Source organism: Lacerta agilis, chromosome 2 (genome assembly GCF_009819535.1).
Source record: "Lacerta agilis isolate rLacAgi1 chromosome 2, rLacAgi1.pri, whole genome shotgun sequence".
Classification (NCBI taxonomy): Eukaryota; Metazoa; Chordata; class Lepidosauria; order Squamata; family Lacertidae; genus Lacerta; species Lacerta agilis.
In genome coordinates, this window is record NC_046313.1 from 92,847,500 (window position 1) to 92,874,788 (window position 27,289).

At 40.6% G+C, this 27,289-nt stretch overlaps 1 protein-coding gene across 11 annotated transcripts in view; it reads left to right on the forward strand.

The window, feature by feature from the left end:
• Nucleotides 1-27,289, forward strand: part of FOXP1 (forkhead box P1) — a 533,089-nt gene that overhangs the window by 403,579 nt on the left and 102,221 nt on the right. For 10 of the 11 annotated variants that reach the window (XM_033141225.1, XM_033141233.1, XM_033141229.1 and 7 more), the window contains 2 exons: nucleotides 17,068-17,205; nucleotides 19,196-19,285. In XM_033141225.1, the coding sequence (XP_032997116.1) occupies nucleotides 17,068-17,205; nucleotides 19,196-19,285 (228 nt within the window). Of the gene's footprint in view, nucleotides 1-5,064; nucleotides 5,235-17,067; nucleotides 17,206-19,195; nucleotides 19,286-27,289 lie in introns of those variants that run through there. The other variant, XM_033141231.1, reaches the window with a different exon arrangement.

Consider the following 27,289-nt stretch of genomic DNA (forward strand, 5'->3'; position numbering starts at 1 on the left):
TGAAAAGCAAAACTAGATTGAGCAAAAGCAAATTAATAAATCTCATGTTGATCAATTCACCATATTCCTATTTCATTATGACTACCATCTTACATGAATAATATTTACTGGAACATCAGAAAAAATCAGTTTGTGAACCCGGGTTACTCATATTCTCATTATCTAAATTATATTTGGGTGGCTTGTGTAGCTTCAAATCTCTCTCTCTTTAAATAAAGTGACCTGTTACCTGAATTGTGGCTTATCCAAACATTTAGAATGTCCCCAAAGCCATTTGGATGCATGAGGATTCACTGCTTTGCCAAATTACTATTAAGTGTTCCACAACTGTCATCAAATGTATAAATGTGTTTATGCACTGCATACATATTTTATGTGTGCATGTGTGTTATAATCCATGTTTCATTTATACTATGTATTCAGTTATGAAGAAGATTTGGAAGGAGAGCAAATGGCTCACCCTTTTCCTAAATAGCTGTTGTCTTTCTTATCACTTAGTATCGCTGAATTCCATTAATTTCCAACAATTCTTACAACTGGGGATAATGTCACACTTGCAGATAATTATAAGAACACATTACCAAGGTTTTGGAATCAGGTCTGTGTCAAAAATATGGAAACCATGGATCATGTAAACCACTGGATGTGCTGCCTTTGTGCATTCTGATTGTTTCGAGGTATAATCAAGCCACAGAAATTGTACTGTAGACAGTTAGCAATAAAACATGGACTACTTGAAGCTTGAGCCTGTGCCACATTATGAATGCTTACCTGATCCAGTTTTAGAGAATGTTAATTTCACACTCTATTGGGATAAACCTGTAAATAGTACTGACAAAACAGCAGGTTTTAATATTCCGAGCAATAAAAATATACACGGCAATTCCTCTTAAACGCAAAATGAAAAAAATAAAGAAACCGACAAGAAATCCACCTTACAATAGAAATAGGATGTATGTTGGGACTCACCAGAATGTAGAGGGATCTGCGTCTGTGTAGTTGTGTATAATATATACCCTCTGAAATTAATAGCTATCCCTACCTTTGGAAATACCTTATTAAACACCATTGCCCCAAAACAAAACCAATTATTTTTTGTCATTGTCATGCAGCATTCTGTTCCCAATGGTAGCTAGGCAGGTACTTCTATGTGGTGGTACATTATTGTAGTGTCTAGCACCTGTTGTTTGTCCCCTGTGCTTGCTTACTCACAAGTACCCTGGCTTGGAACATGGAAGTTCCATCTTAGCTACTGTAGCCCATGCTAGACCTACCTTTCCTGAAATCCCTCCCACATATTTTCCCCACATCTTCCTAAAGCCATATCACACTCCTCATTAGAATCACTGACTTTCAACCACTAAAGTTTAGTAACAACATTTTAAAGTTCTGGATATGTGAGTGAAGATGGAGAATGATGGAGACCAAGTACAGTAATAGGTTGGGCAGTGGTGGGTGAGGAGAGAGAAAACATGAGTTCCTCAATCCTTGTCTATACATAAAAACCATCTCTGTCATGGTCAGCCTCCAGCATGATCGATGGATGGAAATGCAAGGGAAACAGTTGATCCTGGACAAGATGAAAGTGGTGGATAGGCTCGTTACTATATTTATTTTCAACAGAGGGAATATTAGCTTAAGGGTTATAATTTGAAGCAAGTGTGGAAACACGCTTTTTTCTATAAATGGACATTGAGCCACAGGAGAAGTCAGTGGTCTGAGTCACTGGTTAGTAGAGCCAAGCTTTTTTCTCAATCCCTTCTTTTCTGCCTCCATCTTTCTGCTTCCTCGTCTTTTAACTCATGGTGGTGACTGGGTGTATTCTCACTTACAAACCCTTCCATCTCATGTACAAACTCTCTCCAGTTTATGCTTCACAAAAGATGCCACTATCTTCCCCACCAGCAGCAGCACAGCATAGACGACCATTACAAGCACCACAATAGGTAAACAGCACCCGAACCAACCAATCCACCTTGGAACCAAACAAGCAACCCTCCTTCCTCAGAAAACTCTAGATTCAGCCCCAGCTTGCTCTTCTCTGTGTGCATATGCATGACTTGCAGCATCCAGAGAGCCCAAAGCAGACCTGGAGTGACCTTTTCAACACTGCAGTTTCCCCACAATGCCTTAAAATACCCATTGTGTGCATGTGTATGTAGATGGGTTTTCTATGAAATAAAAAGTCCTGGGTGAAGAAATAAAGCCACTTAGCTGTCAAAAATGAAAACTAAAGATTGCCCCGTGGTGAATTTTAGGTGTTGTGATACAAAATAAGGTGAAGGAGGTCACTTAGATACCGTAAATTGGGACCATGCTGTTTAAGTTTTCTTAGCATCTCTAGTAAATATAGATTGCAAGTATGCTGGAAATCCCCCTTCTTCAGTTCAAGGATACTGTGGTGTGTGCAAAGAGGAAAGTTCCTTTTATGTGTGGTTTGTTCCATTTTCAAGCTCTCGTTCTTGATTCCCATATTCTGTCCTAATTGTGGTGCAGTTATTCAGTAGTCCTGAGTCCTGACCTTTGTGTGTATACAAGCGACTCTCAACTTACAAGGGTTCCAGGGATAGAGCATAAAGCTAAAATTATGTATAGTCAAAACTGTAGTGGTGCAAATGCAGTGGTGGGTGGGATTGCAAAAGTCTTTCCCCCCTAGATGTCCATCCTCTTTTTGCCCTATTTTTATTTATTTCTTATTTTTTGTCAAATGCACAAAGCTGAATGTTCACAGGTTAAATGCACATAAGCTGTGACATTAAGGTATAATTTCATTTTTGGTTTCCCCGTTTCTATCTTCGCAATAGTTCTGTGAGGTAGGTTAGTGAACCTTGTGGGTCAACATAGTGCAAGAGGAAGAATAATAGCCTCTGCTCCTGAAATTGAGGTGTGTTGTACCATATGTGTACCGCATTTTTGTGTTCTGAAATTTGGACCACATTCTCTATCAATAACATGGAGTTGAAAGGCTGTATCACATCAAGTTGTAGTAAGGAAGAGTTACAGAGCACTTTATCATGGAGAATATTGTATAAACAATATTTTAAAATGCATACTGCTAGCTTGTTTGCCACAAGGTAGTTATGTGATCAAGAATCTAAGAGGCACAGTTAGCACAGAGTAGCAAAACGGAGATCTGCAAGTGGAAATACTGTGAAAAGCGTTAACTAAATAGCCTCCATCTCCCTCCTTCCCCTCCCAACAACTTAGGCACTCACAACACCTGCAGCCTCTAAGGATGTAAAATAAACAGGTATTATTATTTCACTTCAACCCCCATCATTATTCTCTCTATAATTTTTGTTTAAATAATATGTGCAGTTTGCAAAGAAGGTTGTGCGATATTTACAATCAGATCCCATGTTCTTGATACCCAGATTTATCATTTAACTTGTGCCTATTGATTTAAAAGCCAGGATCTTTCTCATTCATGGAGGTTCCTTCTGGCAGATTTAAGATCTTGTAAATATTCATAACTGGGGTTGCGGTGGGTCAACTTTTTAGTGACCTGGACAAAACATTCCATTAATTTGTTATCTAATACAAAAACACTTCAAGCAACAGAAAGCAATCCATATCACAAGATCACAAGTTGTCAGTGAGCTGGATCCTTTGTCTTGTGAGCAGCCCCCCACCATTTGTTGTTTGGTGTCCTTGGCTTTTGTAAATAATGCATATTCGTGACTGCTAATGGTAATTAGCCCATTTAATTTTGTCAGTTATGTGCTAAGGAAATAACTGAAAAAGCTGCAAACTTGCACACAGTTTCTTCAATTTTATATATAAAAAGTCAGATTGGCCCCTCTTTGTAGATAACATTGAAAAGAAATGAACCAATCTAGTGTTAAATGCCCTTGGTTGAGTGGAAATATATTTATGTTATAGTTTCCATGGATAAAAAAACAAAAAAGAGAGACCAGTATTTTCATTTGGGTTGGATTAATGATTAAGGCAAAATAGTATTTCTTTCTTCTTGGATATTTGACACATTGAGTGATTGTTCTGCATTAATTACACAGAATAATCAAACCAAGTATCGCAAATGTCCCGGCACAGACCAAGTCATCATCTGCTACCAATATTTGTTTGGCAGCCTTAACAACAGGTTGATAAAACTCTTTTATTTTGTAAACACTGATCTGCGGGATATAACAGATACATTTGTGTCTTGTGAGTACATTTTAACATATTATCATTCCCTAGTATGTGATTCATTTCCTTTTGCTTTGTTTAGAAGGGGTGGGTTGCAGTTCCCTACATAGGCCGGGCAGATTGATAATTTGCGCAAACTCTTGTTGGAGAGCTATTTGTGTTTGTGTGCGAGAAAGAAAATATACACGTACACATATATATAGAGGCACATACAAATCCTGTCATGCATAATCTCCGCGAGGCAGAAAAACTCCAAAAGACTAGAGTTTGGTAAAAGAACAGTAATAATAATTTTGCATAAGAGGGTGTAAAAGTTACATCCCCACCCGGAAAGACTGTTTTGCAGCACAAAATCACCCACCCACCCACCTCCTCAGCATGTAATTATCTCTTTTTGGCCTATCCAATTTGAGCTGATTGTTGTGAAGCCTTGCATTAGCTCACTGCTCTCTAGTGTCATGTAGCCTTTGCTGCCGAACAAAATTGCTCTTTAAAGGTTAGATTGGTAAGATGCTTTCTGTTAGTAAATATAGGGGTTGATTTTTTTGTTTGTTTGTTTTGGGAAGATGAGGTGGGGATTGGCTTCGGATGGTGGGGTGTGTGTGTGTGTGTGTGTATGGAGGGGGGGGAGAAGAAATAGTTCGGAAGAGGTCTTTTGATTAAGAGCAAGTGTGTGCTCTTTGCCCTGCTTTTTAGCGCGCAGATACAAACACAGTGGGGTCAAAGGGTTAACAGCAATTAACTGTAGTTGCGTTGGAGACAAAAGCGTTATTTCACAAAAGCATTATTTCACCTGCTGTCAGAAAAGAGAGAGAGAGAGAGAGAGAGAGAGAGAGAGAGAGAGAGAGAGAGGAGGCCCATTGTGTAGGGGTGTTTGAACTGATTATGTTTAGAGGCTGGTTGTGATTGGTGGAGAAGGGCGTGGCTGATTGGGTAGTTTTGCATCTTGTCAGCCCAGGAGCACCCTTGTGCGTGCAATCTGTCTGTAACCTGAGGAAGCTAGAGACTGTACAACAAGGCTTTAATAGAAGCTTCATGGCCCAGCACTCTGTTTGTGGTGGTGGCAGCTAAATGGAGTTTGTCAGGTTTGTCAATATGATTGATTTTACGATTTTCTTCTTAAGAGAAAAACCTTACTTATGCACAGTTATAATAATAATGGTCTTCAATTTTGCAAAGGCTGTTTTCCTATTCTCCCTCCCTCTCTTTCGTTTTCTTTTTTAAGCTTGAGTCTCCTTCATTTAAAATCTTGTCGTTTACCAACTTCTTGATCAAGAGTTTTATGGGGGTGATTTTAAAAAACAGGCTTTTGGGGGGGTGGGGTGGGGGAGAGAAAGAGACAGTGTGCAGGCCTGCTTTTCTCCATATCCAGAAGTTTGGGAAAGATTTGGGAACATTTTTTGAAGGGGGGAAAGTGAAAGCAATGCATGCTCTGTTATTTACTACTGTACTGCTCTCTTGTAGCAAGTGCAAAGCTTAGTGAGGAGTTAGATTTAAGAGAATACTGTGTGAATGTGGACTGTTTACTGAAGATGTTTTAAGAGAATCTACAGAAATATTCTTGTTCCTCTATTGCTTGTCTTCTGCTTTGACTTTTACAGAATTCTTTGCAGTATTTGTGGCTTGGATGTCTTCATAGTATTTTGTGAAAAGGAAAAAGAAAGGGAAGGGGTAAAACGGTTAAGTGTTTAATTTTACTTGTCAGTCAATTTGCCACGTGAAATTAAGTATGGGAAGGTGTTGGTTTTTTTTACACGGACTGGTATTAATGTGTTCTGAAGAAATAAGTATAACTGGATCTAACTGTAAATAAGCTAAGTGTCAGTCCTGCAGTACTGATTTTTTCTGCAAAATGAGATTATTTTTCTAAGGGGTGGTGGTAGTAGGGAGGAGGGAACTGTTAGGAAGTGGGTGGTTAGTTTAGAGCAAAGTGCACATACATGCTTCCTCTTTGAGATTAACTCTTTCATAACCTGACATAGCTGAGAGAGGAGAGGAGCTGAATAGGTCAAATCGGTATTTGTGGAAAGTTTGAAGAAAGTGTGGAATTAAATGTAAAGCGCTGTTTTAGAAATAGATAGCAGTGTTCTGAAGACGGTGCATTTAAAAAAAATGAAGGCAAGCTTCATGAGCAGGAAATATTATTTGTTCTAAATGAATAAGATTTGTTTCTGAAAAAAAGTTAAAGGGCTGTTGATGTATAATTATTCGTTAAAGTGGCATATATGTAGGAAACATGGAATTGTCATATATATATATTTTGTAAAAAAAAAAAGTGGGTCTAAATCTTTGAAACATCTAAGAAAAAAATCTGTGTGTTTAGATAGCAAGATGCAAACATAAATGCATGCACATAAGTACCTTGTAAGCTTATGTAACAGCTCCAGCAGGATTAGTGATATGGGCTATTCACGATCAGGTTCTAAGTAGATTTAATGTAAATACACTTACATTTCTTGCCCACTTCGAGTTCAGATTGAACAGAACACACACACACACACACACACTGAACAGATAAATCTATAGATGGGTGGCTTAAACGTATGAGCGCTTTGTGATATATTTTTATCCTTGTAGCAATGTTGGGATATTTGTTCTTGAAGCAATGCTGCTCTTCTACTACTGTAGCTTCTCTTCAAGAAACAGATAAACATTCTGTTTTAGGCAGCTTTAAATAATCATACTGTACTGCCTTCCCGGTCCTCTCCAAAATTGCATTGATAAGGATGTAAATCTGAAAACAAACCCTGTCCAAACAGTATAGCTGATTTGGCCTAGGATGCGATAGAGCTGAACTGAAAACTGATTGGCCTGACACTTTATAATCAAAGCTGATTTATTGTTCATTAGTAGTGCATTAGCCCTTTCAGGCAAGACAGTTATTTGTGTAGGGGCCTGTCAAACAAAAGACTGCTAGCACCTGTCATTTTTAAACCCTGAGATAAGCAAAAAGATATTAAGATAATGCAAATAGAAATATATGCCTGCAAGAGGTAAAGTCTTTGCCTGTGAGCCTCCATTTAAAAAATAACACTTTAAAAATTCCAGGCCTGCATTCGTTACACAGATAAACCTTATTAGGGATAAAATCGCACTCCAGTGAAAATAAAAGGTGATGTTTTTAATCAGGGGGTTTGAAGCTCATTTAGCGTGGTGTGTTTCTCAACATATAAAATTGAGACATGCCTTGGGGAAGGGGCCCCAGGTTAGAAAGTTTGAAATTAGGAGATTGTCACAGCTTTTGTAGTTTTACAGATCTGCGATTTTATCTTTTTTTCTGTATTTATTTTGTTTTTCCCTAAACTATTGCATTAGTTTATATTGTAACTTCATTTTGTTGGTTGTAAATTTCCATCCCTGAGACCTTCCAGTGAAGGGTTGGGCGCTATGAATGCTTTTAGTAAATAAATAATGAAATAAATAACGTCTGCTGTCTGATTTAACCTTTCAGATATTTTTCTTGTTGATTTCTATTTGCCAATACAACATAGTTAATTGCCAATATATATATAAGCCCATTGCCAGCACACTATCAGAAATGGAGTTGTACCATAAAATGTTGCCTGCACCATCAGGGGTTAATTAAGTGAAAGCATGATGACATCACAGCAGAGCTTGGAGAAAGTCAAGATAGATCTCCTGCTGTATTGGGACACATTTCTGCAAATTCCCACTGCCCTCTCATTCTTTCACTCCCACTGCCCCCACCCCCTTCTGCCCCATTACTAAGGAATGATCTCATGACACAAACCAGAAAACAACACAAGCGTCAAAAGAAAACAAAATTAGTCAACTTTTGTCTGCCACCATAGAAACAAGGATTAACTTATGTTATTCCAGAGTCGTGGAGAGGAGACTATCTGCATGAGAATATATAGTGCATTGTCTTCTGTGAATTTTTCATTTGACAGGGATTTTGGAGGCTATGATCTTAATTAAATCTCAACTGGCTCAAATAATGCATCTAAAAAGGCATGCAGTGTTGCGTAACCTTGCTGAGTTAGTAAACCATAAATCATCAGAAAGCTTATGATAGGGAGTTATTCTCTCTCTCTGAGGTTTTGTTCGCCATTTGTTAGTTTTGGTTATATTTTAAAATACACATTGCTTTTTAATCCCAATCCCCCCCCCACCCCTGTAATATAAGGAGAATTAGGAGATGCCATGCCCAGTAGCATCGGAGTGATGCAATGAAACTGACACGAGATCATAACTTTCTATAGCTTTTCACACAGTTGTCTGCCTGATGCGAACTCTGCCTGCAGTTTTTCAAAATGGGAAAATCTTAAGAGGGAAATTTTAGATGATCTGTGCCAGCACAGTTAAATTAGTACTCCATCACACCTATGTACGTCGTCGTCTGTTCCTCACTGAAATTCAAGGCTTCCTGAAAATTATTAAGCAGCCTTATAGAAACTGGTAGCATCACCATTATTCAGTTTTAATAGACAACTGCTGAAAAGTGGCCAGGTTTTGTTTTGTTTTTGTTTTTAGTTATTATTCTTGCAGATGGTCATATGCACAGCTGTGCTTCCTCAGGTATGTTCACAAATAAAACAAAATAGATAATGTGTGTCTATGTTGACAGTGAAGGCTATTGATTATATATTGCAGACAAAATTGGTATGTTAAACTGTTACAGACACAGAGCAAATATGTTAATGTAATAATTCACTTACCTTCTTGAGCAGTCTGCTTGCTGGGAGTTGTTGGTACCTAGAAAGGCATAGGAAAACCCCATGTTTCTTCCTATTATATTTCTGGTTCTTTTTAATGCGCTGGAAGTATAAATGGGTAGCTGTTTTTCAGTGCAGCAGGCTGATACTTTGGGGAAGATGCTTGCGGACTCTTAGTCCATTTCAGAGGTAAGAAAGTCTTGCTGAACTTAAAAGTTTATAGAGTGAAGACGCAGAGGAAGAGAGGCACAATATCAACAGCTGTTTTTTAGCTGACAAGAGACACCTTAGTTGTTGTTTTTTCCAGGAAATGTTTATTACTTGGTAGGTAAGCATTGTGATCTGTTCTCTCACACCCCCACCCCCACTGTGCTTGGGAAAATAAAGAGATAAAGAGTGGGATCCCAGCCTGGCCACCCACCCCCATCCACACCTGCGTGGCTGGATTGTGGGAAAGTTCTGACACCCGCAGTCTCAACTTGATAGTGTTTGGTGAGAAGCTTGGCCGGCTGTAAGCAGTTTGTTTGTTTTACTGAAAGCAGGGCTGTGTTGCTGGAAATTAGCTTTGCTGTGAAACTCAGGATTCATTTGAAATGCCCTTTATTTTTATAAGGTGTCCCCCTCCCCCCCTTTTTGGCCCTAGGTTTATTTATCTGTTTTCAAGAGTTGAGGAGCAGAGGAAGGATGGGAGGGGGATAACATATCTGTAAAGCTGTCTGATGTGTCTGTTTTTTATATATATAAAATGGAATCAAGTAGTTATATGAAGTAGCCTGTTTTTGTTAACCTTTCCAGTGCAGTTTCCTCTCTTGTCCGTATTGCATTTGAAGGGGTGAGGGAGAAATTTGAATGAACATTGAACAAGCATCCATTATTGCTAATTATTCTGTGCAGGTTTTTGAGGTGGAGTTTCCTTTCAGTTGTTTGGTAAGATGCTATATTACCTTTTCTAAAGGAAAAACTTAAGGACATCCAAACAACAATAGCTGATAGCATGTTCTAATTTTTAAGCTCTCTATCTTGCCCTTAAATCTAAAACATCATTGTTCAAATAACTGAGAACAAGGTAAACCAACAACATCAAAAAGGTCGGCTTCTGTGATTTCTCAAGGGCTTGTTATTTTGTACTTTCCAATTCTATTTGATGTCTTGACAAAACAAGATGACACAGGGGAGAATACATTAAATTTTGATTCCCCCCCCCCAATATAACCTGTATCAGTAGTGGCAGCTTAATTTTTCACACGTTTTTAGGAAAGGTAGCCTTTTTATTTTGCACAATTACTCTTAATTGTCACACCACTTTATGTGAAGGTTTTCTTCTAGGGTTCCCCCCCCCCCCGTTTGCTTTCATTTTGCGAAGCATCTTTTTTAAAAAAGTGTTTTGACCTTTAACATGCAGAGAGCTTGCTGGTTGGAACGTGTCTTCATTAGAAGTAAAGCAGCGAATAGCAAGATTGTGAAAGGAGCATCTGATGTTTTCTCATTACAGCTCAGCACAGCCAGTGTAAATTAGATTCTGATGCACAAATGAGGGCACCTGTGATAGGTGTGAAATACAGCACACTTAAGCAAATAAACTTTTACAAGTATTGTAAAGGCTGCAGTTCTGAATAAAGTGACACCCTCTGTATGAGTGTTTAGCAGAACAAGAATCTGAATATATCTTGTCATAATCTGACTGCTTTCTTTGTGTCTGATTAAGAGTAAACTGGTTCAGTAAGTTCGCCATATTTTAATTGCTTATTAATATTACATTAGTCCGTACACATTGCACGTATACCCCCTTCCCCCAACCCATCCACTCCCCAAACCCAGAAGAAAAGACAGAACCACATTTTTAACTCTTAAAAGCGAAGCAGCAGAAAGCAAAGCCACAAGCTAGTGCTGCAAATGATTCTGGTGGTGCTGATTTTGCACTTTCCAATACCTGCTGCAGAAAAATAATATGTGTTTAAATTTCTCTGTAACGACGTTCTCAGCCTTATATTATTAAAATCTCACAGTGTACAAATGTTTTAGAAAATAACAGGCAAGGTGTTATATCTTCTTGACTGTATGTAGATAGGCTTAAGAATTTATAAATCAATATTGATCTCATCGGGGTTTGTCTTTAAAAGCTAAACTGAAAAGAAACAGAGCAATTTGTGCATTTGTGTGTGCGCGCACACACACACAATTAGTTTTAGTAATGTGTAGGATGTCCTTATTAAGCAGGTTAGGTTTGAGAAATAGCAAATGTTTAATGGTCCCTTTCCTTCCGCTACTCCTTCTCTCTCCCCCTCCCCACCTGCCTAAACTAAGGGTAGCTTTGCTTTATAGATTCCACTGTAGCACTCATGTTAAAGTAGAAGATACTTAATTTATGCAAACTTTATATTTGTATGCAAATTAAATTTTTATGTATTATAGCTTAAGCAATTAGTAGGGGGCTTGGTATGCATGAGAATTGTCAGGTAGGATCAGGTTGCACCAAGGTTTCATATTTTAAACAAATACTAAATCTTCATGTTTCTTTCTTCCTTTCTGTCTGTCTCGCAGTTGGTAAAGAAGGGTTAACGTGGTGGGAAGCCCGAAATTATTTACCAAGTCAGGCGAATCTATTATGCTCAATTGTGTATGTCTGGTCAAACTCCTACTCTTGGTGAAATGCAATAAACAAAATGATGAAAAATAAAATGCTAATTGAATTGTAAAGAGGTTCTTTCTCTCTCTCCTTTTCTCTCCCCCTTTTTAATAGGAGGTTGTATTGTTGAGGAGAGAACAGTTATGCTAATGACTGACTACTTAGCTGGTTTTACATTAATATAATAAACAGTACCTGTCGTAATGTTCTGTACAGTGTTATGGGCGAAAACAGGGAAGTCTTAAAAGTGAAATTCTCTTTTGCATAGTGAAACAGAATCATGGTTTCCACATGAATGGTTCCAGCACTCTCAAGTTTCTTCTTCTTTTTTAATTGTTTTTGTTTCGAAGACCTGAAATATTGTGTCAGAAATGTTCTATCCTGGGTGAGATACGGGTAATGTGATTTAGTGAAAACCTACACAGTACTGCAACAAAATGTTTTGAGCATCATTCTGAATGCTTCATTCACACTAATTATAATAATTACAAACCTGCATATGTATTAGTAGAGGGTAACCTTAATTCTGTTGACGCTGCCCTTGCGAAGTTGGTACAGTTGAATTTTTCTTTTATTGGTTACACACAGTTGCTTATTTTACATACATTTCACGAAAATCAATTCTCATTCAGTCACGAAATAAAAATGCCATTCGAAACACATTTCTGAATTTATTTTTTGCAAGATTACTATAATTTTGCATTATATTATTTTAGGATAAATCATGAAACTTGAAAAATATTTTCTTTTTAAAGTCAGGGAGTGATGACGATTTGTTCTTTAAATTGAATAAAAATAAAATTGTAATTGATGTGTTTGTTTATGGAAATTTGAACTGGCAAATCCCTTTATTTAGCATTCAGTCTAATTGAAGAGGTGAAATTTTAGTTGATGGTTCATTTACATTTGTCAGTGGGAAAGTGCCACATCACTAGTAGTCTTACGATTGTTATCCTGAAGATGAACTCAGGCTAAATTTAAGGCTACAATAATGGAATATTTTCAGGGGGGGAGGTGAAGTGGGCAAATATAGTGGATAGAAATCTCAAGAAACATGTAGGCATGGATTGGGAAAATAAACCTGGAACCAATTGGTTTATTTAAAGGCATATTTGCCGTTGATGGTATTAGAATGTCAGCAGGTCTATACTAGTAGAATTATAATAGCTGAGCAGCAGCTGTATTTTTCATTCACTGCCAACTCTAAATGCAGCTGGGTACCTAACCACACCCTATGAGTATCTGTCAACAGGGTTGCATGTAGTTTGCTAAATAAACCAAAGTCATTAAATAGGGCAATGAATTGAGGGCGGTTTTCTAGGGCAAAGCTAGCACACTAATGGTGCAAGATTTATTTGAAGTAAGTTCCATTGACACTTTCTCCCAAGTAAATGTGTACACGGTTGCAATCCGAACATCCACTTTGCTGTGTCTTAGCTCCTATTTATATTTCCACCTCCCTGAAGAAATAAGCTAAATCTATTGCACTCCTTTGTTTTCTTTTCTGTGAAAGTGCCTTTTATGATTGATAAAAGGCATAAAACACACTCAGTTTAGTGTACATCACAATTAGTTTATTCCGGAGTACTCATAGTAATGAAATGTTTGATCAGTAAATAGTTTGTGGATCGGTGCCTTTCAGAGGGGTTTTCAAGTGACGAGATCTCATTCCTCCTTTCTTTTAAAGTGGGCCTTATCTAAACTAGGATGTTTTCTAAGCATTTGCCATTTGCAAAAGGTATCTTCAAATTTCAGCCACCCCGGACTGAAGTTCTGTCACGTTAACATCAAGAGAAGACAGAGGTTTCTTATTTCACTCTGATGTATAATGTGTGGTATACTGCATAGTCTCTAAAATAAGTACAGTTTTGACGGAATACACTCAAACAGGGACCAATAAATATTAGAGACTGTAGTTAAGAACTTACATGACTGTTTTAAATACTATTGATTTAAACCACTGGCTAGTTTTTATGAATCAAAGTGTAATTTCCAAGCTTTCACTATATTTCTCAGTGCTAGAGCACTCTCTCTTGTGTGCCTTTAGCAGCTTTCCAGACATTCAACACAGGATTAAATGATAGTAGTTACAATGATCAATAGGTTAAGACCGGTACAATCACTCTTGCTGCTAATGACCTCGGTAGTAATGGGTAATAAAGTGTGGGCTATAATAGCCTATCCCTGCTGCAGCAGCCCTTTAAAGCCTAGTATTACTAGGGACTAGTTACATGAAGAAGTTGGACAGGACATTCAAAGTTGAGAAACAGAATAGCTATCCATAAATCTCTGGCTGTTGCCCACATACACCACAATAGTTTCTGCTCCATTTGAACATATTTATTTGAAACTTTACCTATGCTACTGTCTCGAGTTCTTGAAGCAAGATTTGGGTTGAAGCGTTCCTGATTAATACTGTATAATAAATGTTGATCCATGTTTGGCATTCAGTAGACGAAATTGTTGAAGGTAAAAAATGTGGTTTTGGCTAAAAACAGCTATTGTGGAAAAATGTTTCCCGGGAGAGAGTAGAGGAAGGCTAGAGTTAAGGACAGTTTAGTCTCCAGATTTTGAGGTACCCTTGGGCCAAATACTCTCGACACCCTTCCTCCAAAAGTGGGACCACCTCCTTGTGACTATCAATATGGGCACCTCCTTCCTGTTATCTTCCCTTGTCCTTCTGCACCACTGCCCAAAAGGAGATTGAGACGAGAAAGGAGGAGGAGTGCCAATTTCTAGCTGTCTGAACCCAAAGCCAAATGGCAGACTGCCTCTCCCCATCCCTCCCCTAAACTTGGGCCAGTTCCTATGTTCATCTATCCACCTGATCATGGTGCCACCTGATGTGAACTGCTTCACTCTGCTGCATGGCCAGCCCAGCCCTGTGGTAGATAAGGAGGGCCAGAAAGCTCTGGGGGCTCCCAACAGGTGCCTGATGGTGTCCAGCCCCACTCCAGTTCATGGCAGGCATGAAATACAAATTTCATTGTTCACAGTTTAGTTTTTTAGCCCCCATGTTCCACCAGCTCTCAGTACAGCATGAGACTCTTAAATCTCAGGGTTGTGGGTTCAAGCCCCATGTTGGGCAAAAGATTCCTGCATTATAGGGAATATTGGAGGATTACTACATATTAGAAGGGACCCACAACTCTACAATTCTATGATTTGATGAAGGCAGATCATGGCTTATAGGTATTATCACAGTATAGCATTGTTTTACTGTCTTGGGGCAAAATTACATACGATTCTTCCTCGCTGATACTGCATTTTTCATAGAACTGTAGAGTTGGAAGGGATCCCAAGGGTAAACTAGTGTTTGCCTTTCAGGATTTGCTACTGGTGTTTACCCTTCCGTGGGAGGGCTGTGCCTGTGGGAGTCTGGAATTAACTTCCCAGGGAACTATGCAGTAGCCAATATAAGTTCCAGCTATACTGTACTTCTGTAAGGCAGTGCCACACGTGAACTCATGGGAAGGCACACTCTTGTATTAAGGCACTAGCCTGGTAGCCATAGACGACAAGGGATTCCGTGCAGGCGACTGAGCAGGTTGGCAGAATAGAGCTCCTCTGTGCTCAGCATCGAAACCAAACCAGCTGCTAGAGGAGGGGGGAAAACGCTCTTTGATGTGCATCATGGAATGCAGTGAGATGTTGCAGGAGCGTTAGAGTTCTCTCTCCCTCTCTCCCTCCCTCCCTCCCCCCCCCCAGCCCTCCACAGGCTAGTAAACACTTCTGCTAAATTTTGTAGGTTTATCTGCAAACTGGCATATATTATTTTGGTAATGCAGGCACAATGCAGATAACAACTGAGAAGGCTGTACAGCAGAAGGACCCAACCGTTGGTCTAGTATTCACTAAGGCTTGCCTCGCAGATAAATTCAAGTAACTCTTATTACACTATGCTTGTTCAGATCTTTAGTCATATCAGTGCTGAGAGGGAGCTGCTGTGTCTTGAACTGGGTTCTCAATTGCTTTGGGTTATCCTGACATGCAGCACAGTGCAAATTCAGAATGGTGATGCTTCTGGGAACTCTTGGTGTGGATTTCTAGTGTTAACGTTAATAGAAATGTCAAAAAGTGTGCAAGTTCTTTAGACTCTTGCAATCAAGAACTGTCTCTGACACTTGTGCAAACCTACACAACAACATCGGAGGGTGTTCACTATACATGAATCTGACCTTCAGGAACCATTTTTAGTTCATCAAAATTAGTGGTGCTGAGAAATCAGGACATCAGTGCATAATGACTGTGAAATTAGGAATGAGAATTTGCTATGCAAATGACAGGACAAATCATGTGAAAAAGTCAAGATAAACTGCATATTAAGACATTATGTTACATAAAATTAATACTGCGTCTCTTTCTTGCTTACTACTCCCCTGAAATATTTTTTTAAAATCCTTTTATCTCTGGATCAGCTATTGTCTGCTGATTTTTTAAAACGTGGTGCATAAAAATGTTCAAAACATGTTATTACCTTTTATTGTAATACATGAGATGACAGCAGATCCTTTTTAACAAACTATATCCTTTACCGCTTTTAGTTTTCTGCTGTCATCTGTTTGAGCTGAAACTAAAGAAAAGTAAGGTGCTTAAATATTACTATTCAAAGTCATGTGAGTTCTGTATCTCTCCCCCCCCCCCATCTTTCTCTCTCTAGCTTGCTTGCTCTCTTTTTTTCTGGTGAGATTTCTAGCGAAATAGTCTTGTTGCATTACCGGAACTGACAAAATGGTTCTCATGTAGTCTGCAAATTAAACACAAGTGCAGTGATTATTTTGAATAGCTAAATTACATTCTAGAAAGCTTGCAGAATTCAAAGCATTGTCATTAGGTATCCGCTTGAATACAATTTGTGTAACCTTGGCCAAGACAGCCTGTCATTTTAATGTCAGTGTTTTATCTGAACAAGACATCATCCTTTCAGATACAGTGTACAGGTTCCTTGCAAAGATGCCCGTGCAGAAACGTGTTAACAGTTGCAAATATGAAATGCTATCAAGTTCATCACTGTAGCTGTTTGTCACTGAAATGTCATGGAAAGCGGCTTTTAATGGTATCTCACATAATACGAAAGAATTGAAGCCATCTGTATGCTGGGTGAATATGGAATGGTAGAGACATCACTGTAGGAACTCCACTGCTAAAATTGCTTGGGAACAAGGTGCGGTTTTCGATATTGCCGAGATGGCGTTCATTTTCTTCAAATCATTAAGTTCAGGCTCCCCAGTGGTTGCTTTTGAAGGGTCTTACTTATTAATTAATGCAAAAATTTGTTAGAATTGATGGCTTCCTCTAGAAGGTACACAAATGAATACTGTAGTTCAGTTTTCTTGGAAATAATTCCATTGCAAAATAACACATGGGGGGGCAGAGAAACATATCTAGAAAGTGTAATCAATTAATGTTTTTTATTATTATTTCTGTGAACTAAACAAGTCAAGATTAAATTATTACCAAGGTGTTGGGAAGTAAAAGATGGGTCACTTAAGTGAACCAGAGGAATGATCTTGAATGTCTGGAGTGAAAAGAAAGGTTCTTATTATCTTGAAAAACAACAACAACCGTGACGAACAACATATTGAGTTGCTTGTTTTCACTTTCCTAATTCTTTAGGTTCCAGTGTCAGTGGCTATGATGACACCTCAAGTTATCACTCCCCAGCAAATGCAGCAGATCCTCCAGCAGCAAGTGCTAACTCCGCAGCAACTTCAGGTCCTGCTCCAGCAGCAGCAGGCACTCATGCTTCAGCAGGTAAACAGCTTGTTTCCTTTGCAGCTGTTCAGCTCACCAAAACCGCTATTGAAGGACTAGCCTCTTAGAGCTGATTTTGAAGTAATGATTTTTTTCCTCCGCAGCAGACAAACATGTGAATTGGGTAGGCAGGCAGGCAGGCATAGACTACACACACACACACACACAAGCTTATACCAAGAACAAAGTTAGTTGGTCTCTAAGGTGCTACTGGACAATTTTTTTATGCAGCGGTACCTCTAGTTGCGGACACGATCCGTTCCAGGGTGCCGTTCGCACCTTGAAAAGTCCTCAACTAGAGTGGTGATTCTGCCAAGCACGGAGCATGATAGAGCACTTCTGCGCATGTGTGAAGCGTGCAGCAAGCGGAAAAGACGCATCACGAACCTAACGCAACACAAGGTATGACTGTATATTTCGATTGCGTCAGACCAACACGGCTACCTACCTGAATCTACACACACACACGCACAGAGACAGGTGTTCTTATAGGGACAATACATCTGTTGTGGCCCCTATGCCAGTTGTAACTCTCTTCCATACTTTGCCACGTGTGTGCTGCATAATAGTTGCAGCTTTAGATGATGACTGAGCATATATCCCTCTCTTCAGTGCATTCTCAAAAATACGATACCTGGGACCAAAGATTCCACAATCTCCCAAAGCCTTTCTTCAAGGGAATATCAGAAATGCTTTCAGAATGGGATGTAGATTTTTCACCAGATTTTTCCAAGTTTTCAAATATAATGGTTGCTTTTCACCTACATCTACTGCAAAGAACCTGTGCCATAACTAGTTAGAATAAACAAGAGGTCAAAGTACTTTCCCCCCAGCTTACAGAGCACATAAGGAAGCACACCCGAAAAACAACTAGCAGGTGGTGCATTTAGGGAGCCAATTGTTAAGACAATAGAATGCAGTTATGGGAGACCTGGGTTCAAAACTCTACTCCGCTGCAAAGCTTACTTGGTGTGTCAGCCTAACCTACTCATAGAATCAGAGAACTGTAGAGTTGGAAGAGACCATGAGGGTCATCTAGTCCAACCCCCTGCAGTGCAGGAACTTTTAAGATTTAATAGATTATACCCTGGGATAATTTTTTAATAACCTCAGTGCAATTGCTGCCTGTCCGCTTTTACTATATTAGTGATCATATGGGGTGGGTAAACAAAACAATTATGTCTAGGCACATCAGTTAAGAAGTCAACAGTGAAGTGTGTACAAACCCTTGCATGTCATAGAAACACATGTTAGACTTTTGATGTATGCCATGAATTAATATCGTTCTCTCTCTGTGGGTTAGCGGAAATGCAAAAATGACTTTGAGGTTTGCATATCTTGGTGAGCTATGCAGGGTTAATTCATTAATGGTGCAGCAACGCCAAAGTCCATTGCAAGTTGACCTTGTGCACTGTGCCTTAGTCATTCTCTCTCTCTCTCTCTCTCTCTCTCTCTCTCTCATTCATTGAATGGAATTTTCAAAAAAGCTATCTATCTGGGAGATTGGGCAAGGTGGGTGGAAGCAGGGAGCCTGTGTCTGTACCAAACAACGCTTAGTACAGTACAATGCAATGATGATTTAGAAAGCATGTATTGCTTCTAAATAAAGATTCACCAGGCTCTCCCAGCAAGGGCATTTTGGCTTTGTTGTTCCAACCAAAGGTCATTCCTTGCCTTATTTTAATTAGTTTGTGTAGAAAATGGTATGTTTTTCATCAGTTCATTTTGGAGATTACTTTTCAAACGATAATGCCAAGAATAGTCAGTGTGCACTGAATTTATTGTCGAGTTTCAAACTAAAGGTCAGACTGTTACAGATAAAAGGATGCTATTTTTCAAATCGCAGTTTGTGTGTTACACCAAAAGGAGATCCTGAATTGGCTCTCCTACTTTGTTTTACTTAACAGTCTCTTTTTCTCCCGCCCTTTCTCTCTTCTCTCTCTCTCTCTCTCTCTCTCTCTCTCTCTCTCTCTCTCTCTTTCCTTTATAGCAGCAGCTTCAAGAATTTTATAAGAAACAACAGGAACAGTTGCAGCTACAACTTTTACAGCAACAACATGCCGGAAAACAGCCTAAAGAGGTACAACTAAAGCCCATTTTTCCTTGCAAACCACAGATCCCAAAAGAAAGTATAACAACTTTAGAACCATCATTTATCTTGTGAATGGTTGTGAAGCTGAGCTGAATGCACTGGGTCCAAGCTTTTAGGGTTAGACGTAAGAACCTGTATTCTCTTTGCTGCTGCTGCTGCTTTAATTTTCTTCCTACGGTATGTTATAGCAGCACATTATAGCTGTACTTTTTCCAGAAGAAGAAAATGTTTCTGGAAGTTACTACTTGAAAGATTGCACTAACAACTTGTGTTTCCAAAACGTAGCACAATGAAAATCTCTAGTGCTGTATTTGCTGGAGTCTTTGAGGTTGTATACACATTTGCCCTGACCCAGCCTCCAGACGTACATCTCTCTAGATTAATGGAGAATTAATATGCATAAAGTGGTTCTGTGCTTATAATTCCCCAGTCCAGCAGCTAACTTGGTGCACATGTAGCCTGGTAAACAAAGCTGAAACCTTGCTATTCGGAAGAAGGAGCTGGAGGCTGGATTCAGTCCCCCCTTCTCTGCCAAACAGTTGATTGATGGATTCCAGCTTCTTTTACTATGCTACATGTGTGCTGCCCTGATTACTGCATGCACACTTTGTTTGGATTGAGGCCATTGGTTGCAACCCAGATAGAACGGGGTATCCGGAGGGGATGCGTCACACATGACATTTTTCTTTTCCTGAATTGGGGACCAATCTCTGGGTAGCTCTGAGGATTTTTAAAGTTACCTCGAAAAAGTTGCGTGCAAGTGCATGGGCTTGCCCTCACTACACCTGACTAGAATGCTTGAATCTGGGCCTAGATACAAAGATGGCATATCTCTCCCCACATGGTCAGATGTCAGGACTCTGCTTTGGATATTGTAAACCAGCCCTGTATTTAAACACTAGTCTTGCAAGCCCAAAGTGACAAGGGATTTCATGCAGGCGAGTGCATAGAAATGCAACCCACGGCTGCAGGAGGGGTGGAGCTCTTTTGTGTCTTTTCTGGCAGCTCCATTCAGGCTAGTATATCTGTTGGTAAATTTTGTGGACTTGCTTAGGATTCTCTAAACAAGTGGAGGAAGAGGAACTGCCACTCTTTCTATCCCCTTCCTTCTTGTTCAGAATGTCCAAAGCAAATTCCAGGGTAGGGGAAAAAAAGCATCTGGTGTGAAGCAGCCTTAAGACTCATTTAAATAATGGGAGATGGAAGCACAAAGCTCTGAAGCCCCATTCACTCACTAGGATTTAAGCACTTCTAACTAGTCTCTGATGTTGCATGCATTATCTTCTACCCCTTAACGTAACAGCTGTGCTTGGCTATAAAACTGTGATTGTCAAACCATGTTTCAGGGTATTTTGTGGCACTTCTGAAGTTCATCAGGTGCTCAGCAGTGAGAAGATGAGTAATGAAGGTCAAGCTTCTGAAAGACAGCTTGTACCTAGAATCATAGAGTTGGGAGGGACCATGAGGATCATCTAGTCCAGGCTTCCTCAACCTCAGCCCTCCAGGTGTTTTGAGACTACAATCATCATCCCTGACCACTGGTCCTGCTAGCTAGGGATCATGGGAGTTGTAGGCCAAAAACATCTGGAGGGCCAAGGTTGAGGAAGCCTGATCTAGTCCAACCCCCTGCATTGCAGGAATATGCAGCTGTCCCTTATGGGGATTGAACTTGCAAACTTGGCTTTATCAGCACTAAACTCTAACTGTGCACCCACAGATTACTGTTCTGTATGTGATCTAGGATGCAACATGCCTCTGAGTACCAGTTGCTGGCAACAACAGAAGGCCCTCATGTCCTTCTTATGGACTGTTTGGATGATGTGAGAAACAGTAATATAAGCCAGTTCCATTTGTGAACGCTCTAGATCCCGCTCCATAATAATCTGTACATAGGTCCCATGACAAACCAGGCAGAAGTTCTTTGACAAAGGAGCTGATGACATGGAGTGGTTTCCTGGAGGTAGAGATTTAGAAAGCTCCAAGCCAAGCTTTGGGGTAGCTTGCTAATGGAGGTGAAACTTGGGTTTGAGAGGAATAGGTTTACCCCCTAAAGTACCCTGGTTAGAACAAACAAACACACACAGACACAGATAAAGACTGTTGAGGGTTATACCATGCACAGCATGGACCAAAAATATTGTTAACACTACATAAGCAAAATCTACGATTGGAAATGATGGCTGAAAAATTGAATTGTTGGTACATTTATTGTCAGATCCGTGTGGTGGTTACTCACGAGTAATGAGCCAGACCTCTGACCTGTCTTTTATCAGGTTTTATTGTGCAAACTATTTACAGTGCAGAGCAACAAAGTTCATGTCCATCTCAGTCACTAGCAGAATCTGGGAGTGGCCCCTTCCAACTACGTCCCCAACATAAGAATTTGGGAACCCCGAGTCTCCTCCTCCCCTCCTTACGTTTCACCCCTCTGCGCAATTGGGGCGACAGAAATGTCGTACCTCCCTCCTGGTCAGCCAGACAAGATGAGGCGCTGTGGCTCTCCGCAGCATCTCCAACCCCTTTCCCCACCAGGCTGCCCATTTCCCTCTCCTCCCCACTAGAGGCGTTGCTGCTTCCTGCACTGGAAGAGGTACTGCTGTCCAGGTGGCGTCAGGGCTCTCTGTATTCTGACAGAGCCTCAGCCCCCCTACCACTGCCCGATGGAAGTTCCCTGACATCCACCCCCCCCAAAAAAACCTCCCCTCTCGGTGGGGGTGAGCCTCCTGCGGAAGGGGTGAACTCAGCGTGAGTTCCTGCCTCCTCGTAGGTGGGGTCCAACGCCTTTTCCCAGTCCCGGAAGTCTTCCGGAGAGGGGGGAAAGCCCAAGAATGAGCCATCCTCCTTGCCAGTGGAATCAAACAACGCCTCCCAGAGGGGCCCAACGCTGGCGAGAAATCCCAGAGATCCTCCCCCTCATCGGTGTCTTCGTAGCCTTCCTCTCCAGACCCCTCTCCCTCCTCTGAGGCAGGGAAGCCCCCAAAATCCCCCTCGTCGTCCGTGGACCCAAACACCTCCCCCAAAAACAATTGGGAGGGGGGGTTGGGCTTGCGCGGGAAGAGCGCATGGAATTCCTCTACGAGGTACTCTTCCGTGACCTGCTCAGCCAGAATCTGCGCGTTCTCACAGGCTGGTGCGCCTTCCCAGGCTACTAAGTATTCAACCTTATGCCCGTTCCATCTGGAGTCGAGTATCTCCGTTACCTCATTACATTTATGAAATTGTGAAACCTGTGGGATACAGTGGGTTCCTCTTCCCTTCTACAACAGTTGTTACTGATAGTCGAATTGATGCTGCCATATGCCTTTCACAATTTGCAACTTTGCAAATTCTGCTGTATTTTATAAATTTTGCCTTGGTTTGTGTTCCTTCAAGGCCATAAATTGCCATCTAGAAAATACATGGTGGGTTGTGGAAACTATGTTGGTATTAAGGCGTCGCACCCCCTGCACACTGCATGACTGCCTGTTGGATGCCTAGAATGTTGTGCCTTATTACACGATGCTCCCATACCTGAGTTGGCTGTGTGTCAGCATGGTGGGTGTGATTTATGCAAGCACACATTACCAGATTGGTCCACACACTTTCTTGGCCTCCATCAAACCGCTCTCCCCTATTGTGGAAAACCAAGTTTTAAGTCAAGTGTGAATTTTTACAGTCGCGTTATGAAAATAAGGGGGGGTTATAATGGGAAACGCTGACATGAACCTTAACTATAGCCCGTTAACGGGCGCCACTATAATAAAAAAGGGAACAGATTAAAAAATGTCTAAAATGTAAATCTAAAGGACTAACAGTAATTAAAATGGAAATGGCACAGGGAGGGAAGGCATGTAATTGTGAGATATCACTGTGCAGAATGCTCTCAGCTTTGTTTTGCTGGCTGTTTTTCTAATTCAGTAGGGCTTACTCATCAGTGGCAGTTCAATGCGCGTTAATGACTCTGGGATGCAGGCATCACTCTGGACAAAGAAATGATTATTGTGCGGTCAAAAGAAGTTCAAAGACAAGAAGGGAATTTCAGTTTTTCCCTTAGAGATCCACATTCAAGAGCATATAAATTAAGCCAAATGTTAAAAACCACAGTCTGAAAGCTGACTTCAAAGTCACAACTCTCTAATTAATGAACTGCGAGCTTCAGTTTGGACAAGTCGTGGTTTGATGCGCCCATAAATCAACATGACAGGTCTGTTTCACAGTCTCAGACAGTGCTTGTCATTGAGTCGCATCAGATGTAAACACAGCAAAAAGGGGGGGGGGAATATGAAGGAGGTGCAATTGATCAACAGAATTGGTAAAAACCCACTTTTGAAGCACATTATGCATGATCACAGGAAATGGCTATAGCCTCAAGAGGCTTTCTCCTTCTGCTGTTGCTTTTTTGAATCAGATTTCTAACAACCTTCAAAAGGGAGAATAAGAATTATGGAGCTTCTCCCCTGTGGCTGCCAGGCAATAACCCCCTGTTGTTATTTTGTGCTTCTTTCTTTTCAAAGGCGTCAAATTTTAGTTTTTTAAAGATCTTTAACTCTATATTTGAAGACAAACAATAAAGGGCTGCCACTGTCATTCTTATCAGTTACCAGGGATTGTATTTTTTTCTTTCTGTTGCCACTTCTTATTAACCTCTTATTTGGTCTATTAGACATAGTTTTGAATGCAAGCCTGCATGCTGGGAGAACATGAAAGTTCAGATGAGCTCAGAGGGCAGATAAAGAAATTTGAAGGGGAAAGTTACACAGCAGAATGAACGATAAAAGTTAACTCTTCTAAATTGCTATTGTCAGACAGGAGAGCGTCTCTGACACAAAGATGATGGCTTGGAGAAGAAGGAAAAATACTTTCTGTGTTAAAAAGGCAGGATGGAGGGTTGGACAATGTAATGGCATTTCAATATCTATCACAACTGATTTACTGTGGTCACACGCCTGATACTGTGGTATCCAAAGTTACAATAAGAGAAATCTCCTTTCTGTTTTAAAATTAGTATTACAACATTGATTGATGTAAGGAGAGCGAAGGGCACACACCCCTTGCTTTTAGCTGCTGTTTGCTGTGGGGGGGGAGAGGGGGGGAAGCGCTTTTTCTTTTAATAACCAGATGGTTTTAGTGAGGGGTGCTTCAAGCAATGCAGAAAACCATCTATGATGGTTTTTCACCGCCATCTTCTTAAGTGAAAGAGAAATTAATATGCACATGGTAAGCCATGTGCCTGTCTGTGCGCGTGCATATGGCATGAGTGTGAATGCATGTGTTCAAAACTAAATAATCACATGAGAGAAATTGGTTATGGACTTAACCATTTTAAAATTTGGCTCAGTTGTGTTAATCTTCTGCACTCTTCCTTGTTGTTAGCTCACAGTCGCATCCAAGCAGATCTGCAAGCAAGGGATCTTTGACCTGTAACCAGTACATTATATATGGTAGTGTGTTTTATTTAAAATAAAAAGTCTCGTAAGTAAGAATTAAGGGAAGTTTTCCGGCAGGGTGGAGAACATGTTTATAGCAGCATTTCCATTTGTTGCAGCCAGATCTCGAGCCTGTTAACTCCCCAGGTCCTATTCTCTCGTGTTTTGATTTTATTAAAGCACCGTCCCATTGAGTCTATCAAATAGATCTGGGAGAAAAGATGATGGAAATGTTTCTAAATAAAGGTGGGAAACATCCCCCACCCACCCACCACCTATCTACCCACCCAACCACCTTTTCTTTCTTTTCTTTTCTTTTTGCATTCATGTTGAGCTAAGTAGATTGTTTTGATAAAAGGCTGTTTGTCCTCCAGTAGTTATGACAATTTATGTTAGGCAGTAGGGAGTAACCCAAGAAAGGAAAACAGACCTTTGACAGCAGCTTTAGGGAGGGGATCAAAAATGCAAGTTTTATCAGGATATTTCAGCATTTTAACAACTGACTACTGACCTGACAACAGGACTGCACCGAGACCTTTTTTGTATGCATTCAATTGTGAGAAGTAAACAAGCTGCCTTGTATCCTGTGTTTGGTAACTGGGTGGGGAGCACAGTTTGGCAACGTGCATCGCTTTTAAGTTCTTTCTTGGACAATGGGCTTGTATACTTTTTTATCCTGGCTTTTTAAATGGAGAAATAGCTTTCATGAGCTTTTTCCTGGAGGATAGCGGTGAAGACAACAGAACAGGCATCAGTCAACTTATATAAATAAAGCTGGTTTAAAATATTAACTTGCAATAAAGTGGCAAGTCCCTGACATGCCCAAAGCAGGGAGGGTTCTCACACTAAATCATCCCTTTTACAGTATGAATTTTTCACAAGGATTAATATCTGAGGTGCTGAACAAATTATTAAACACTGGTTTAACTATCCTTGTGATTTATATTAATCCAATAACTTCAGGAAAAATCAGGAACAGTTGGATCATCTGGGGGGCATGCTGGTTTAAAACTGAAATGCCCTCGACTTTTCAGCTTATTTACATGTTTGTTGTTCTGGCTGTAGATTTGGGTTTTTCAGACAGAAAATCAATTAACTTTCTCAGTGGGTAGAGTAATAGGCCTGAAATTGGTTGCTAATACGAAGTATGTGGAAGGCAATATTTCCCAAATCCCCGCAAAGTAAGCCACTTAACAGTGCAGTCCTGTTGATGTCTATTCAGAAGGAAGTCTCATTTAATTCAATAGGGTTTACTCCCAGATAAATGGGCTTTAGCAACTAACAACACACACACAAATAGCTCCTATCATTTTGACTACTACTTTTCACCAATGAACTCAACTGCCAGCAGTGAGACCTTTTGTGGATCCCAGGTTGGCTCAACCTCGCCCCTTCCCAACCATGCCCCATTTGGGGCTTTCTGCTGCCGGGAAAACTGGCAAAGGGCCACCCATATGTTTTATAGCATTGCTGAGTGAAGAGCCACCTCCACAGTGTGTTGCATGGGGAGTTTCAATGGCTCTGTTGGTATAGTTGCTGTGGCATGCTTTAAATATTTATCGGAAGCACTTTCGCCACCATCTGAATGTATCCGACTTCACTGTTGGTTGGCCTGCCTATATCAGGGCAGGGCAACCTATGGTACTCCATACAACTTAGAACTTCCAAGTTCCATCAGCCTCATCCAGCACTGCCAGTGATCAGTGGTGATGGGAGTTGTAGTTGAACAGCATCCAGAGGGCCACAGATTCCCCATTCCCGTCTATAAGACGCCCCCATGTATAAGATGCCCCCTATTTTGGGGGACTCAGATTTAAGAAAATGTAGGAAGATGGCCCTTCCTACATGTATAAGACGCCCCATAATTTTTGACATTATTTTTTAGGGAAAAACCTAGTCTTACACGCAGAAAAATATGGTAGATTGTGAGAGGAGCAGGGAAATATGCAAGGTGATGGTACATTGGTACCTCCGGTTGCGCACAAGATCCATTCCGGAGCTCCGGTCAGATCCCGAGGAATTTGCCACCAGAGGTGCCATTTCTATGCATGCACGCATATCTAAACCCGGAAAAATACTTTCGGGTTTGCCGCGTAAGCATCCTGAAGGATACGCAACCAGAGGTGTGCGTATCCAGAGTTACCACTGTATTTCCCTTTCTCCACACCCAGCTCCTCCATGGTCCACAGAAACTTCATTCTGCCTTTCTTTAAACCAGGCACCGCCAAACTCGGCCCTCCAGATGTTTTGGGACTACAATTCCCATCATCTCTGGCCACTGGTCCTGTTAGCTGGGGATGATGGGAGTTGTAGTTCCAAAACATCTGGAGGGCCGAGTTTGGGGGTGCCTGCTTTAAACCACCTGCAGATGTTCAAGGGCAGTGGAAGATGTTCACGTGTGCCCATTGTTGTGCACAAGTGCCTTTGTCCCCCACTCCCTGCCCCAATCCCGCTTCCTTCCAGCCAGTCAGCCAGATTATTCCCATTGTCAGCTTTAACTCAGGGTTGATCTGTGGTACGCTCCTTACATGGAGACTGCAAACATAATAAAATAATACAGTTTATCTACCACCAAGGACTGAACTTG